General features: G+C 40.2%; 1 protein-coding gene across 1 annotated transcript in view; it reads left to right on the top strand.

Annotated features, from left to right (window-relative positions):
- The window catches only part of ppp1r16b (protein phosphatase 1, regulatory subunit 16B), a 192,204-nt gene that overhangs the window by 163,949 nt on the left and 9,482 nt on the right, over positions 1 to 18,773 (top strand). Inside the window, exons 7-8 of the mRNA XM_079510323.1 lie at positions 17,226 to 17,351; positions 18,341 to 18,416. Coding sequence (XP_079366449.1) covers positions 17,226 to 17,351; positions 18,341 to 18,416 — 202 coding nt within the window. The remainder of the gene's footprint in view (positions 1 to 17,225; positions 17,352 to 18,340; positions 18,417 to 18,773) is intronic.

Here is an 18,773-nt window from a genome sequence, read left to right as displayed (position 1 = left end):
TACAGGCCTTAAACACAGAACTCCACACACTATTTGGGTCAGGAAGGCTAAGGACCTTACTTTCGTCTGTGCCTTTTTACTGCCGTACCTCCTTATCCCTAAACTTCTTTGCCTTTTTTTTCCAGATTTGCCATAACTTAAGCTAATTATTAGTAGGTTTCAGGACAACAAAGGTTCTAAGTTAATTTCCTTTGTAGATTGTAGGCATCACAGTGGACAAATATATAAGGCGATGAACTTACAGAAGGTCCAAGGCAGCTCTGTTCAATTCAAGTAGAAAATGTTTTATTAAAAAACAATGTTTAAAAAACGCAGGTGAGCCTTCATCAGGGTCACACATTATTAAATAGTGTAAAGAGTATAATCTCCACTTCACCATCAGAACAGAATGCTTAATGAATACACATTACATGACACAATAGGAAAAATACCTGGTTGAAAAATAGAGCCCAAATGGGAAAAATAGATAAATGGCAAAAAAGGAACCACATGTAGCCTACATACTGTAAGAGGAAATAGCATCAATAAAAGGATAACACGTTTTAGATTATTTGTGATGCTATGCATTATGCAATTCTGCAACGCCAGGAAAATCACAGCTTGTAAGGTTAAGTTAGAGAAAGTCTCAATTTTATATTTTAGAAACGGACTCAGGGCTATTAGTTGGGTCCAGTGTTGGGACGTAACGTAGCGTAAATAACGCGTTACAGTAGCGCCGTTATTTTTGGCAGTAACTAACGCTTTTTTAAAAAAATCAGTAACTTTGTTACCGTTACTACATGGTGCGTTATGCCGTTATTCTTCCGTTATTTTTCTCGGGGGACTATGAGAAGAACTGTCATAAATAAATGGTGCATTTATATAGTGCCTTTATCCAAGGTGCATTACATTCACCCATTCACACACACATTCATACACCGATTGCGGCGGAAGCCATGCAAGGTACCAACCAGCACATCAGGAGCAATTAGGGGTTCAGTGTCTTGCCCAAGGACACTTCGACATGTAGACAGGAGGAGCCGGGATTCGAACCACCGACCCATGGATCATTGGACGAACTGCTCTACCTCTTGAGCCACAGTCGCCCCACAGTCTGCTTGTGCAGATTGCCTGCAGTGTGAGACAGTGCGGGGATCACCTCACCAACTGCTGTTCTGGGAGAGAATGGGGAGGAGGAGAGTGCCGTCGCTACGTATACGCGCAACACGCCGAGGGGGGGCAACAAAAGTGCCAAGCCGACCATCTTAATAATAAGGAGTAGCCGTGTACGTGTGCAAACGGCAAAAATAGCCGATCTGAATGAGGAAATGCAGCGCTCTCATCGGGAGGGGGGGCAGCACAAATATCCGACGAGTAGGGCTGGAGTGTGTGTGTGTGTGTGTGTGTGTGTGTGTGTGTGTGTGTGTGTGTCAGTCAGCCCATTTCCCAGAAATGAATCCCTGACAAACAACACAATTGAAAGTAAAGGTGTATCTAGCATTTATGAGTTTATGTGCTGAGCTACTCTTTGATCTGTTGATTCTGCAGTAGACAGTAGATAACATGGTTTGATCTCAGACAGGTCTATGTACAGTATGGCGCAATGTTTAAGATTCATGGGTTGATTGCTTGTGTCACACGCACTTACAATACAGCAATGAACAGTGTGACCATATAAAATACATTTATATTCTTTTGTGTCGAGCTACTATTGCACACTGCTGATTCTGCAATAATACAGTAGATTAAATGATTTTATAATGGTCTCATACAGGTCAATGTATCACTATGGACATGTAGGCCTACTGGCCACACAGAACTCCACATACTATTTGGCTCAGGAAGGCTAAGGCCAGGGCCTTATTTTCCCTAAACCTCTTTGCCTTTTTTTACTATTTAAAAAAAAACAGCCGATCTACAAGCTCACAACATTTAGTTCGGCTAGTTGAGCAATTTTAAAATGTTTTTCTTTTTTTCTTTTTTTTTTTAATACCAAAAAACGTTTAGGGATAATGTAAGGCAATGACGAAAATAGGGCCATCTACAAGTGTCCAAGGAAGCCTGTCTAGATACGCAGTTGTCAGAATCGATCAAATAAATGTATGACAGGCTTGATCCAAGGCCCGCTTCCCTCATGCAAAAAGATAGCCTGTTTACTTTTCTCATAATGAGTGAATTAATGTTAAAACACGTTTTAAGTTAGGTAGAGCAGGGGTGGGCAATTATTTTTCCCAAGGGGCCAAATGAGAAACAGAAATTATTTTGTAGTGCCGGACCAAAAGGCTGAACTTAATTATGCATAATATCAATTTTATTTCTATATAAAAAGCAGAAATGGCATTGTTTTAGAACAACAGAAACATTTGACTGAAATTATAGGCATAGTGACTATTTTACGTCATGATGATGTACAATAAGAGCGCCCCTCACTTCACATGGGTGTGATTTTTTTACTTTCTACTTGCATGCTTGAGACGTTTCCTTTCCCAGTTGAAAACAGTTTTGTTTAAGTCCTTAAATACTAGCATTTTCGGTAACCCTTTCTTTTACAGTACAGTAATAACCATGAAATTACATGGTAATTACATGGTTATTACAAGGTAGTAAGGAGCAATTACTGGGTATTTACTAGGTAATTACATGGTAACTACAGGGTAATAAACACAACAATTACTAGGTAATTATCAAGTATTTTATTGACTACTACCCGGTAATTACCATGTAATTATGAGTATTTACCAGGTAATTACATGGTAATGTAACCAGTAATTACTATGAAAACTAATCAGTAATTACTAGGTAATTATCAAGTATTTTCTTGACTACTACCCAGTAATTACCATGTAATTATGAGTATTTACCAGGTATTTACATGGTAATTACATGGTCATGTAACCAGTAATTACTAGGTAATTATCAAGTATTTTCTTTACTACCCAGTGATTATTAGTATTTGCCAGGTAATTACATGGTCATGTTACCAGTAATGACTCAGAAAATACAAAGTTTTCCCCAGTAAGTACTAGGTAATCCTTATGTATTTTCCTGCCAACTACCAGGAAATTATAACCTATATACTAGGTAGTTACCAGTTAATTACACTGTAAATACTGGATAATGGCCATGTAGTTAACTAGTATTTACTATACAATTCACTGACGACTACCAGGTATTTACCCATGAATTATTGAACCATGTGTTATCAATCAATTGGTGCAGTTGACCGTGAGGCTGTTAATGACGGTATTTACATTGTAATTACCAGATATTAACCTGATAACTACCATGTATTACCCAGTCCATTACATGTTAACTACAGGGAAATATACCCAGTAAGTACTAGGTAATTATCATGTATTTTCTTAACTACTACCCGGGAATTACCATGTAATTATGAGTATTTATTATTGATTCATGCCTTATCAATCAACTGGTGCAGTGGCCGTGCGGGTGTTAATGACTATTTACATTTTAATTACCAGATATTAACCTGATAACTACCATGTTTTACCTGGTAATTACTCAGCATTTACCCAGTAACTAGAAAATATTTAACCGGTAATTACCTGCTATTTACCCAATAAGTGTGATTTGTATTTACCTAGTATATACTAAGTAATTAAAGTGGAACTGTGACTGTAAAAGAAAGCGTGGTTTGTTTCCATATTACTACCTGGTACTTTCAGTATTTACACAGTAATTACGGTAGAACTGGACTGTAAAAGAAAGCGTGGTTTGTTGCCATGATATTACTTGGTAATTACTCAGTATTTATCCAGTAACTAGACAACTATTTACCTGGTATTTACCCAGTAATTAAGGTGGAACTGGACTGTAAAAGAAAGTGTGGTTTGTTTCCATGATATTACACTGTACCTTCCCTGTAATATTCAGTTTGTAATCAACGAGTAGCCCATGAACTCAAGAATGACACAATGATGACAGTTTAAGGGTTTTTATATAGAGATGGTTGCACAGCCACAGACAGACATGGATGGATGATTGTGTGAATGGTATCTGAAATGACTAACCTTAACACACTTATCACTGTAAAGTTCAAATACATTAGCTGAGGCTAACTTAGCTTGTTAGAGCCCTGTTAGGCTACCATAGATGGCTGCCAATGTTAACCTAGCAACATGACTTAGCATAGCAAATACAGGCAAAAACGAACTTTTTAGAGAACACATAGATGAATGAATTGTTGCAACATTAATTAATATTGCACTGTATAAACAAACAATGAGCATACTTCCTGAAGAACGCATTCTGTGATCCTGTTTGTCTGAGTCTGTGTAGCTGCATGACTGAGTGGTTGGGAGAGTGAGTGTAGAGAGTGGAAACTGACTCCAATCAAGATACAGGTTTGGGGATTTAGCAGGTGTTGGGAATTCACCTAATCAGGTCCAGGCTGGGGTTGCCATGGCGATCGATTATTTTCTACAGGTTAAACCAGTGGTTTTCAACTTTGGTAACCAAATGGACCCTTATAGTTCTTCAACTTTTGAGAGCATAAAATTAAACCAAGTGGACCCTTACAGGTCATATTTTTATGAATAGTTAAATAATTGTTAAACATCTGCATTAATTAATTTACAAGAAGTCTACACAAGTTAGAGAATGTAGAAGAATTTAATAATTAAATCTCATCAAATGGTGGCCCGTGCCATGGCTCAAATGCAAAATAAATAATGGACCTTGATTTGAAAAGGGTTGAAAACCACTGGTTTAAACCATGAATTGTAAAGGTAACTGTGTACAAAATTCCCCATAGCATTTAGTGAAGGCTACTTCATGCACACTCTATTCATATTGAGGACCCATTTTTCTACTTTAGTTCAGGCTTCTTTTGGCAGTGTAGTCAGTGCAAGAGGACCCCAGTCCAGCTGCAACTCTACATGCAGCTACACAGACAGACAAACAGGATCACAGAATGCGTTCTTCAGGAAGTATGCTCATTGTTTGTTTATACAGTGCAATATTAATTAATGTTGCAACAATTCATTCATCTATGTGTTCTCTAAAAAGTTCGTTTTTGCCTGTATTTGCTATGCTAAATCATGTTGCTATAGGTTAACATTGGCAGCCATCTATGGTAGCCTAACAGGGCTCTAACAAGCTAAGTTAGCCTCAGCTAATGTATTTGAACTTTACAGTGATAAGTGTGTTAAGGTTAGTCATTTCAGATACCATTCATACAATCATCCATCCATGTCTGTCTGTGGCTGTGCAACCATCTCTATATAAAAACCCTTAAACTGTCATCATTGTGTCATTCTTGAGTTCATGGGCTACTCGTTGATTACAAACTGAAATATGGTTATTACAGGGAAGGTACAGGGTAATATCATGGAAACAAACCACACTTTCTTTTACAGTCCAGTTCCAACTTAATTACTGGGTAAATACCAGGTAAATAGTTGTCTAGTTACTGGATAAATACTGAGTAATTACCAAGTAATATCATGGCAACAAACCACGCTTTCTTTTACAGTCCAGTTCTACCGTAATTACTGTGTAAATACTGAAAGTACCAGGTAGTAATATGGAAACAAACCACGCTTTCTTTTACAGTCACAGTTCCACTTTAATTACTTAGTATATACTAGGTAAATACAAATCACACTTACTGGGTAAATAGCAGGTAATTACCGGTTAAATATTTTCTAGTTACTGGGTAAATGCTGAGTAATTACCAGGTAAAACATTGTAGTTATCAGGTTAATATCTGGTAATTACAATGTAAATAGTCATTAACACCCGCACAGCCACTGCACCAGTTGATTGATAAGGCATGAATCAATAATAAATACTCATAATTACATGGTAATTCCCGGGTAGTAGTTAAGAAAATACATGATAATTACCTAGTACTTACTGGGTATATTTCCCTGTAGTTAACATGTAATGGACTGGGTAATACATGGTAGTTATCAGGTTAATATCTGGTAATTACAATGTAAATACCGTCATTAACAGCCTCACGGTCAACTGCACCAATTGATTGATAACACATGGCTCAATAATTCATGGGTAAATACCTGGTAGTCGTCAGTGAATTGTATAGTAAATACTAGTTAACTACATGGCCATTATCCAGTATTTACAGTGTAATTAACTGGTAACTACCTAGTATATAGGTTATAATTTCCTGGTAGTTGGCAGGAAAATACATAAGGATTACCTAGTACTTACTGGGGAAAACTTTGTATTTTCTGAGTCATTACTGGTTACATGACCATGTAATTACCTGGCAAATACTAAAAATCACTGGGTAGTAGTCAAGAAAATACTTGATAATTACCTAGTAATTACTGATTAGTTTTCATAGTAATTACTGGTTACATGACCATGTAATTACCATGTAAATACCTGTAATTACCTGGTAAATACTCATAATTACATGGTAATTACTGGGTAGTAGTCAAGAAAATACTTGATAATTACCTAGTACTTACTGATTAGTTTTCATAGTAATTACTGGTTACATTACCATGTAATTACCTGGTAAATACTCATAATTACATGGTAATTACCGGGTAGTAGTCAAGAAAATACTTGATAATTACCTAGTAATTGTTGTGTTTATTACCCTGTAGTTACCATGTAATTACCTAGTAAATACCCAGTAATTACTCCTTACTACCTTGTAATAACCATGTAATTTCATGGTTATTACTGTACTGTAAAAGAAAGGGTTACCGCATTTTCTTTTAACAATGCCCGTTGGGCTAGGGTGGGCTGCAGGGCCTCAGCAAGGTAAATCCGGCTCTGGCTGCATGCTTCATGGCTATTTGCATTCACCGACGATGTTGTCAACAATACATCCAAAACGCAGACGTTTTTGCTTTTGAGGGGGGTGAAGGAAGGAAGACAGGTTCTCAATCACAAGCAATTCACATGCACAGTTGACGTGCAGATTGCGTTCACTGTGAGAATATACGTGGGCTTCAAAATAAAAGCGATGTGGTTTTAGTCCACCCATAAAGTAATTAGAAATTATGTTTTATTTTCTGATTATCAAGTAATCTTTCGCGGACCGGTCAGAGTCGGCCCGCGGGCCGTACAATGCCCAGGTCTGTAATAGAGGAAGAAGCGCTGCTTGGGTCTGTGAATATGGCAAACTGCAACCAGGTGCTCTTTGGAAGGGTTTAGTACGTTTCAACAACAAAAGTTCCACGTTAATTGTCTCCACCAGGCCGAAGGCATGGGGAGAGAGTATATTTTGCACTCCGTCCGTCCGTCCGTGTGTCCGTCCGTGTGTCCGTCTGTGAACAGCTAATCTCCGGCACCGTTAACCCGGTCGATGCCAAATTTTGCACACACACTCCCTGGATATTACTCCTCCAGATTCTGTCCAAAAATCCCGCAAATCGTTACACACTATCTCTATAGTCATGTGCTCAAGAAGGATCTGTCCGATATTTCATATTCCATCCTAATTGGCTAACATTGGCTTTCAAAGTTGGCAGGATTGGCCCCTTTGAAACAAAATGCCTCAAATCATGAACGCAGCGTGCAATTTACATGAAATCTTTCACAGACTTTCCTACTAGACTGAGGAATATATCCCACCCATTTCACATTGGCCTGTTATAGCGCCACCAACAGGTGGATTTTCGCAAAACACATTTGTGGAACAAAATGCCTCAAATCATCCAATTGCCATCAATGGTGTAAGAATAAATGGCACCCTTTTCACCTTGGCCTATTATAGCGCCACCAGGAGGCCACAACCTGACCTGGCCTGGTGGAGACCTGTGCCCTGAGGGGCACTTTTTCTAGTTATATATTTTATTTTTGAGTGGTGTAAACCACTCCTACAACTGGCTTTTGTGTTGTAGGACACAAAAAAATGACCATGGTTGCTATGTTCACCCTGTTCACCCGGGTGTGATTTCATTACGTCAGAAATTATTTTGAACATAGCAACCATGCTCATTTTTTTCTGCACAAAAAAAGCCAGTTGTGAAATCACATCCGGGTGTGCTTTCATTACGTCAGACATGATTTCATTACGTCAGACAGACCTTACACCACTCAGTTCACACGGGTGTGATTTTTATATAAATAATAGCCATTGTAGGGCCCTGGCCGGCCTAGCGGTCCGGGCACGTAGGCTGCTAATCCAACTACCAGCATTCAGCAGAAGAAATGCATTGTAGAAAGTCAAATGTTCCTCATTGTTAAAGACCGTTTAACCCATTCAGGCCTGACGTCGAAATTAAAAAATCATGACAATTTTCGGAAAGATTTGAGGCACATTTTAACGATTTTTCAAAAATAGCAGACCTACAAGTTCATAGCGCGCCACTCGGTGGCGCGCTATGAGCTTGTAGATCTGCTATTTTTCAATAGCTAAATTATAACAATGTTTAAAACACCAAAAGGGGTTCCGCCCCAAAATGGGTTAATGGTTAATGTGGTTAAACGCTAACGTGACATGGATGCGTTCCAGGTCTCAATGGATTAAAGGTATATTCAGTGATTTCACTTAATTCAAATATCACTTATTTTTTCTTATTTTTTGGATAATCCTCCCTACTATAAAGTGTGCTGACCATATAAGGAGTTCCTCCCTGTCCCCAGTGAGCCCCTGGGGTAAAAAAAAAAACCCTAGTTTTGGTTTGGGCTTTGGGTGGCAAAGCCTTCATCCAATCAGATTGAGAGGGGCCTTCCTAATGATCGAGTGGGGCGGGCCTTGGTGCACATGCTGTTGGTCTGTTGTACTTCCCCCACTGTAGAGTGCATGTGCACATCTTTTTACCAGGGCGGACCGTTTTTTTTCTCCAAATCACCCAAATCACTGAATGCTCCTTTAACAGTGGGGACGCTCGGGTGGGACAGTGTTAACCCATTTTGGGCGGGAACCCCTTTTGGTGTTAGCATTATGTTATGCTTTAGCTATTTTTGAAAAATCGACGAACGACTGACATAGAAACATAGCTTTTCCAGAAAACTGTCAGGATGTAGAAGACATTTTTAGAATCTGATCTCAGGTCAAAATGGGTTAAAGTGCCCATCACCACGGAGGTTGTAGGTTTGAATCCACCGTGGTGCCTCTGGCTCTGTCGAGCGTCTATACCAACACAATTGGCCCGTGTTCAGGGGAGGGAGGGTGAAATTTGTCAATGCACCTAATCGTACGGGCTGGGGACAGCACCTGTCAGCAGGGAGTGTTGGGCAGGAGGAGTAGAACGAAGGCTCGTCTACGTCCTCTTGGTGGGGGCTCCTGGCATGTGAGGCAGTTATGATAAAGTAGTGACACACAAAATGTGTGTGGGGAGGAATCAATTGGCATAACGACTAGGAAAGGGGGTACGAAAAAAAGAAACTATTGCGCATTTTGAGTGTGCACAATGTCCTGTGTGATGCTTATTATGTTGAATTTACTAAAGCGAAACAAATTAACTGAAATAGATAAGTAGAATTCAAATTAGAACCGTAAAACAACAGAAACTGGATTAGCTGGGAAAGGCAATAGCTCTGCAAAGCTTTAAAGAAAGAAAGATAAGATCAACCTTTATTGATCCCTGGAGGGAAATGCAGCTGTCATAGCAGCAAACAGCAGTGAGCATGAAGCATAGTAGAGGTATAGGTCAAAGTGAGAGTCAAGAACCAAACCAAGATACATACGAATAAAGATAAAATCAAATATTGAGCTTAGATAGCGCCAGTGGCGTGCACAGACATTTAGAGGGGCAGGTGCTCAAGTTAAAAAAAGGGCACCTTGTGCAGCGCGTGGAACCGGCCGGTTGCCTTAATCTATTTTGGGCGGGAACCCCTTTTGGTGTTAGCATTATGTTATGCTTTAGCTATTGAAAAATAGCAGATCTACAAGCTCATAGCGCGCCACCGAGTGGCGCGCTACGAGCTTGTAGGTCTGCTATTTTTGAAAAATCTAAAAAAAAGAAAAAAAAAGTTTTTCTTTTTTTTTTTTTTTTTCAAAAGGGCACATTGCCAAAAGGGCAATGTGCCACTAGGGGGTGCTCTAGCACCCCCTAGTGTCTATCTGTGCACGCCACTGGATAGCGCATGGCCCTATCTGCACTTTGTCTCTGAAAGGCTGAACTTCTACTTGTCCATAAGCTGCATGTACCTTGACTTCATGCACTCCTACGCTGTACAACAAAGTATATTGCATATAAAGTATACCAGAAGTAGCGGAGTGAAAGTCCTCAGGTTGCCAAAAACAACCCAACTGGGATAAGGGATTGAGTTTTATTTTTATATGTCTGTTTAATACTTGCCCCTGGGCTTCTGTTACAAAAAACCTGAATAAAAAGATTTTGAAAAGAAAAATAGTTGGCTATTTTTTGCAATTTTCGTATGATAAATTAGGGCATTCATTCATTTAGCGAATCATGTAAAAAGTTAAAATATGGAGATAACAGGTTTCTGCCTGATAGTGACGATTGATGTCATTGATGTGGCTAGTGTAGCTGTTGTGTGGGTTTATAACGCACAATGGATTTCACTTGCAACTGATAACTGGTATTGCTGACAATAAAGTTAAACCTTGAACCTTAGTGGTGAGATGTTGTTAAATTTGGAATTAAATCCCAAGAGAGTTTTTCCGCATTTGTGATGACTACTTTTGAAAGACACATCTATGCGACATCTAGTATGAGTCGTCATTTCTAGCCAGAACTGTATTTGTCTTTGCATAAAAATCGGTTCAGAGACACCAACCGATGTTGGCATTCAGAAACATAAATCCATGGCTTATGCTGTGACATTTACAGTGCGATTCTATTTTACCGCAGTGACCAGGAAAAGGTCATGGCCAAAATAGCAATCTGATTCCAGGGATGTTGATCGTCAACATGTCACCAAAGAAGTCAGATGAAGTCATTCAACAGTGATGGCAGTCCATTCTGATGGATGGGTGTTTGGTTGATGGATGGATGGATGGATTGAAAGATTGATTGAGATTATAGAACTGTCTTGATCCCTTCGGGATTTTCAAGTGTCAGCATTTTTTAAATATAATAATCAACAGTTTTGGACATAAGAGGTTTCCACCCGACAGCAGCGATGAGCAACAAACACTATGGTTTCAAGACCCATCCTCGTGTTGGTTTTAATGCATATCATGATAGCATACTTAGTTATGAAAATACTTTTATATAAGTAAGGAGGCCTTGCCGAGCCATCTGTGGCGTGAGGCAGCTATAGCTTGATGTACAAGTACACGCCCTGTAGGGTCTGGCGAGTGGCGAGTATAGCAGTGTGAATCGTTTATATTCTCCGCAAGCACAGCAAGTCATAAAAAAGCAGCCCAGACACTAACAGAGCCCTGCAGGAACAGATAAATCTCACGCCGGCCCACACATTTCTCTAAAAGGCCTCCTCGTCTCTGCACTCGAGATAAAAAACAACAACATAAAGATCTGAGGTCCACAGAGATGGAACAGCCGTGATCGCGTTAGAGCTTTCTGTGAAGTCTGTTCGTCTGCTTTCCAAACATTTCAGTTAGTGTCACGCCGGGAAGTGGTTATGTGGAGTTGGACGTAAACACCATGGAGACCTATGGAGTTGGACGTAAACACCATGGAGACCGTCACAATGAAAGTTGTCAAAATACTCTTGACACTTTTAAACCACTTAAAGTGCTATTTTCATACTTGTTGCGTGGTGAAAATAGCCGCTCACGATGCGACGCGTGAGCTTGCAGATCGTAAGGAACTGCTCAAGCCACAAACCTCCACTCAAAACAATGAACTCCTTTTAGTTGCAGATCTGCAACCGCGTTTTGAGCTCATTTGCATCCACGGCTTTGGACATAATGAGGTTTCCCCCCCGACAGAGACTAAATGTAAAGTGCACTATAACTAACATTTATTATTATTATTATTATGATTATATCTGCATTTTTTTTTACATTTAGGAATGAAAGATACGGCCGCACACTGAGTATATGCTCGGTACAAGAGTGTTACACTTATTCAGAAGGCAACGTTTCGGTCTTTTTTGTCAAATTTACAATGTGAAACAATATTACAACAACATCACCCTGTCTCCGGTAAAGAATCTTCACAGTTTCTGACTGATCGCTGGTCTTCAGTTTCTGACTGATGGCTGGTCTTCCGCTTTCATTATTTGTTTGATGTCACCGTGATCGCATAACAAACATGTAGGCGTTTTGTTTTGCATTCTTTGGCAGCTCATGCCTCTTGATAAAAATGTAATTCAGTGAAAGGGTTTGAAAAGGGGGCAGGACAGGAAGTCACCCAATAGTGTATTTAGCCAGATAGCCCTGAAGTGTGCACTACACACAGCGCTTGTGTCATACAGTACTCTGTGATGCACAGGGATGTGATTTATCTATCTATTGTTTTCTTCACCAGTTAATTTGCACTGGAACACAGCACCCCCCCCCCCCCCCCCATTCTTTTCAAAAGAAGAGATGAGATTTATTGCGTTCCCCGATTCCACCATCTCTCTCTCTCTCTCTCTCTCTCTCTCTCTCTCTCTCTCTCTATCTTTGTCTCTCTCTCTCTCTCTCTCTCTCTCTCTCTCTCTCTCTCTGTTTCCCAGATGAAAATAAGATGCTTCAATTTGTATTTTGTCGCTGTTAAACCTTGTATCTCCATATTTCGGCTTTGTATGTATGTTTTTTTTGTTTTGTTTTTTTCTTGAATAGAAGAGTATCACACAAAAGTAAGTAAAACACAAGGATAATAAAACAGGAACGTCTTTGGACTTACATGGTTTCCACCCTCTACAGTAACAATTTGATCCAGAGTAGGGTACAGTGCATCTGTGCTTTCACAATCCACACGCAAGCAGATTGACCTCATAAAGCATTCAAGCACTTTCCCTCTCTACTCCATCCGTTGGAAATCTTACAATAGTCATTTCAGGCCATCTATTTTCAGACCACTCTGCTACAGCGTTGTTCTCACTTTGCCGGAGTTTGGACAAGTCAAAAAATGCTGTTGCCGAAGAACTACTCAGACTTTTTTTTTACTGAAGAAATGTAGCAATACCAAAAATATTGAGGGCCGAACCTCTAGTAAAAAAAATTGTAGTGGCGTGTACTTGCCTCTGACTTGTAGTGGAGTAGAAGTATAAAGTAGCCCAAAAAAAGGGATACGAACACAATTGACTATATTTACACAGCGGCCATTTTGCCCTCACGTCATATTTGCGGGTGGGGAAGAAATGCCATCCGGTGTGTCATTATTTCATTAACGTAATAGCAAAATGGCCGCTGTGTAAATATGGTGAATAGGCTTGTGTTCAGGGAAGGGAAGCCGGGCAGGGAGCGTGATATTTTTCACTGCAAGTGCTCCTACAGGTTGGGATGGCAGTTATGGCGACCTGTCAGCCGGGAGTGTTGGGCGAGAAGAGTAGGCTCTACGACTACGTCCTCCCGTTGGAGGCTCCTCTCTGGCAACAGCAGTGACTACACGGAAATGTGTGTGTGGAGGAATCAATTAGCATAACGACTAAATTGAGTCTGGTGACATTTAAAAAAATAGTTTTTTTTTAATTTTGAACATTCAGATTTTCTGTGGTCTAGGGTTTTCTGAATAATTAGGCTCAAAGTGCTCTGATTCGCCTGTGGACTGTGATGTAACAGTCCACAAATCCCATATACCGGTATGACATAACAATTTGCCAGCAGATGTCACCGTTGAGGGATTTTGCCTGTTTTCATTGCAGCTCAAAAGGCTTCAGAACACACAGAGAAAATAAAATCTACTGAATGGTTCAAAGTTCAGGTTGTTTGGGTGTAATTGAGGTCATAAAACCTAAAAGAAAAGCCTAAATATAATATAAATAAAATGAAAATGAATGTCATGAAACCTCTAAATATAATTGAGTAACTTTATAACACTGTCTAAAATGCTATGGCGATAGTGGCTGAATAGTCTGGGCTGTGGACCAGAATCCTCCATGTTCCATCCATGCTTTAACCCATTCTGGACGGGAACCCGTTTTGGTGTTTTAACTAAGCATTATGTTATACTTTAGCTATTGAAAAATAGCAGATCTACAAGCTCATAGCGCGCCACCGAGTGGCGCACTACGAGCTTGTAGGTCTGCTATTTTTGAAAAATCGTGAAAATGTGGCACAAATCTTTGAATATATATTCTTTCAGAAGACTTTTTTATTTATTTCGACGTCAGGCCTAAATAGCTTCGCCTCAGCTCTGACACTCTGCAGTGTCAACGTGTCTGTGTTTGCGCCACATTTTCACGATTTTTCAAAAATAGCAGACCTACAAGCTCGTAGCGCGGCACCGAGCTTGTAGATCTGCTATTTTTCAATAGCTAAAGTATAACGTAATGCTTAAAACACCAAGGGTTTCATTCCAGCTATGTTAGTGATTCTGAACATTTTTCATTTCAAGGACCGCCAGTTTGACATGCATTAGGCCATGGACCCTAATTTGATACAATTTGTGTTAATTTAACTTTTGACAAATCAACCATTTAGCTCGGGAGCCCCTTGGAACCCCTTGGAACCCCCTCAAGGACTCCACTATACTATAATAGTGTAGGTGAAATACTGTAGCAACTCAACTCAATACTATGGCTCTTTTTGACTACAAGAACTACGTTTTTTGATTGATTGATTGATTGAACAGTTTGCAGAATTACAGTACATTTCAAGCACAAACTCAATACAAAGACTGTTAACTGTGAAGCATTACACTTGTTTACAAGAGGGTCCACCTTGTTCAATTCATCAAAACATTTAGAGACGTACAAATAGACACTTCTATATAGCCAAAGAACAGAACAGGAATTCATCATAAAGGAGGTAAAAAGGGAAAAGAAACATATACAGTGAGGGGAAAAAGGGGTGGGGGGATTCAGATTTTACGGGGGCCAGTTTCGAATTGCAGCCGCCCATAGGTGCCCTTTGAGAGCGGTTTTGAAGGAGTCATGGGATTCGCATGTCTTAATGACTGTTGGTAGGGCGTTCCACATTTTGGTGGCATAGGAGCGAAAATAATTTAGTCCCTTGTTTGTGCCGAATCTGGGTTGTACATGGTTCGTTGCACTCCCTCTGGTGTTGTGGGTGTGGACTTCGTTAACATTAAGGAAGTATCTAGACAGGTACATGGGTATCTTGGTGGTGTAGCGAATCTTGTGGTCCAGTGAACAGTGCCATGTAACATATTTCACAGGTTCTGGATTTGTTTCCGTACATACGCTATGGCTTGGTTTCAGATATGGTTTTCAGAATCTAATTTGGGCCGTGCTCAGGAGGCGGTACTAACCCCTGAGTTCTGCAAACCCAGGCAAATGAAGATTATAGAACCCCCGGAACTCAAAACATTTCTAGAATAGTCAAAATAGACAGTCTACATACAAGCTCACAACACATTGCGTTTTGACCAGGGGTCATACTCATCGCCATGTTCATTTGTTGGTGGACATTTTTGCCAACATTAATTTTTGTACAAAATGAGCAGACAATAATATTACCAGAAAGATAGAGATAGCCCTTGAATGACCATAACAGGTCTGTAACTCTGATAGTATACAAAGGGTCCATTGGGTTCCGGTGTGTGGAGACCTTAACTCTGATAGTATACAAAGGGTCCATTGGGTTCCATTTGTACACTCTCAGAATATGGGGGTCCTTGCAAAGAGAACCACTAACACTACTAGTGGACTCACAATGTGTCATAGTGTCATATTAAATCAGTGTCATGCATATTCTGAAGAAAGCCTGGAGACTTGACATTCAGTAATTGGGTCTGGGATAAAAATAAGAACATTATAATGGTTTATAAAACAGAAAATCGAAAAAATGTGCCACGGACAAGACCTACTGTTTGCCACGGACACATTTGTCCATGTACTACGGACACATTGATGACCCCTGGTGGCCACGCGTTAACTTGTGACCTTGTGGAGATGCATTTAACATACATTATTATTTAACACTCAGGTCGGTGGCGCGGTATAGTTCTGCCAACGAGCACCGTGATCATCAGACCATATAGTTATTCTAGCTGCTACAAGGATGTACCAAAACAGTGTTGATTTCGTCGACTAAAACTATAAAAATACATTTTTGCAGACAAAATCAACTGTAGGTTTAGTCGACTAAAATCCACATAGACTCAAAACCAAAACATTTCAGATGACAAAAAAAATATGACTCAAACTAAACGGAATTTTATTCAAAAGACTATACAACTGAATCAAAATGTGCTGTCAAAATCAAAACAATAGCTCTATCATGCTGTAGTATCAAGCCGAAATCCTCCCTCACTGCCTGTCCATCCTGCACTGGGTGACCGGGCCTTTGCAGTGGTTGCTCCTACACTATGGAATGCCCTACCCTTTGGCTTTAAAAAATGCTGAGTCAGTCGACGGCTGTAAGAGCATGTTAAAAAAACACATTTATTTTGTAAACATTTTCCCATGTAGTTTTCACCCGACTCACTTTTACAGGTCTATGTTTTGTTAAGTTTATTTTTTTTGTTTTGTTTAACCCATTTTGGGGTTTAATTTTTGGGGTTCTTGACATGAAATATTGAGCACCACTGATACAGAAACATGAGGTATTTCAGAAAACCGTCAGAATTTAGAAGACATTTTTTAAATTTCGACGTCAGGCCTAAATGGGTTAATCCTTGCTATACTGTATTATTTTATTATTAATACACTAAGTTAAGTAAGTAAGTCGTAACTAAGTACCGGTAAGTAAGTCCATAAGTGGCTTATTGTCGGTATCAGCCAGGGTGCGGGAGTCTTTCCCCGTTTCAATGCGCTAGACCTCTGGGAGATTTAATACTGAGGAGGAGCACAACACCTACCATCAGCTCCCAGTACCGTACGACTTCATGGGTTCCATCGACCTTGCGGTCGAAAGGCGGGTGCTCTACGGACTGAGCTACCCGGACACTAATTATCAATGAATTATTATTACACTATCGTGCTATTTTCCCTGTTTTCAACTTGTTTTGATTGTTTAATACTGTGTCCATTATACAGCACCTTGTAACATTGTTTCGAAAGGTGCTTTATAAATAAAATGCACTTAACCCATTTTGGGCAGGAACCCCTTTTGGTGTTTGTGCTCATAGCGCGCTGCCGAGTGGCGCGCTACGAGCTTGTAGGTCTGCTATTTTTGAAAAATCGAAGAACGACTGACATAGAAACATAGCTTTTTCAGAAAACAGACATTTTCAAACAGACATTTTTAGAATCTGATCTCAGGTCAAAATGGGTTAATTCCTTACTTACTAACTGTGCTGTGTGTGTTGTTGTAGCTCCACATTGTGGCGGCTAACGGCTATGTGCAGGCTGCTGAGCTGCTGCTGGAGGGGGGAGCGCGCATGGACCTGAGGGACTCTGAGGGCTGGCAGCCCCTGCACGCCGCAGCCTGCTGGGGCCAGGTACACTGGAGCAGTGCTTCTCATACATTTTTCATGTCAAGGAAGGACCCCCAAAGGTTGACACTTTAATATCAGCCCGCGGACGCCCATTTGAAAAGATATGCCAGGGAAGAGAAGATTTGTACTGCTCTATCCGTGTTTCTCCACCATTTTAATTTCAAGGACTTCAATTCTACTACACCTGTATAGTAATGCACGCACGCACGCACGCACGCACGCACGCACGCACGCACGCACGCACGCACGCACGCACGCACGCACGCACGCATACACACACACATACATACACACATACACACCCCATAAGAGATACAAGGACACAAATATTTACAAGATAATGTAAAAAGTACAGTCAGCAAATCATGGACAAATACCCAAACACCCCTGAGGGGTAGAAGTAATGGTGTCTTCCCACACACACACACACACACACACACACACACACACACAGAGAGATTGCACACTCACACAAGGGTAGTTGGGCATTCACACACATACATCCTAGAAAAGCACTCCCATATGCTTGAGCATACATGCACATTCACTCTGTCACATGCACTTTACGCATGCACGCACGCACGCACGTAAGAAAATTCTCCTTTAAAGATACAGGTAAACAAAGCATACTGTACTTAAATGCTGAGAAAAACACAGAAACCAACCAGGTGCTCAGTGGAGATAAAATTGTGACTGATTGACTTTGCTCCCGCATGTCTCACGTGATTTGATGCACTTGCAACATGTTGGCTTTGTATCCTTTACTAAGAACTGATTTGACGTTCTTGTGTGTGTGTGTGTGTGTGTGTGTGTGTGTGTGTGTGTGTGTGTGTGTGTGTGTGTGTGTGTGTGTGTGTGTGTGTGTGTGTGTGTGTGTGTGTGTGTGTGTGTGTGTGTGTGTGTGTGTGTGTGTGTGTGTGTGTGTGTGTGTGTGTGTGTGTGCTTGGATCTATTCTCTCTTTTTTTCATACGTTGATGCGCTTCCATTGCAGATGCATGTGGCAGAGCTGCTGGTCTCTCATGGAGCCAGTCTCAATGCCAAGACCTTCCTAGAGGAGACGCCCATTGGTAGGTTTCAGTTCAATTCAATCTAATCTAATTCAATTCAATTTTATTAACCCATTTAGGCCTGACCTCAAAATTAAAAAAAAAAATCTTCTAAATCCTCCAGTTTTCTGAAATAAATATTTTCACGATTTTTCAAAAATAGCAGACCTACAAGTTCGTAGCTCGTATGAGCTTGTAGATCTGCTATTTTTCAATAGCTAAATTATAACAATGTTTAAAACACCAAAAGGGGTTCCCGCCCAAAATGGGTTAAAGTTGTCTCAGGACACTTGACGTGTAGAGCACAGACCAATTAAAACATCAAGTCAAAACGAAATCAAATCTAAAACGTAATGGAAAATGCAAAGCTATACTAAC

Source organism: Electrona antarctica (assembly GCF_951216825.1).
Source record: "Electrona antarctica genome assembly, chromosome: 9".
Taxonomy (NCBI): domain Eukaryota; kingdom Metazoa; phylum Chordata; class Actinopteri; order Myctophiformes; family Myctophidae; genus Electrona; species Electrona antarctica.
This window is presented reverse-complemented; position numbering and strand designations above follow the sequence as displayed.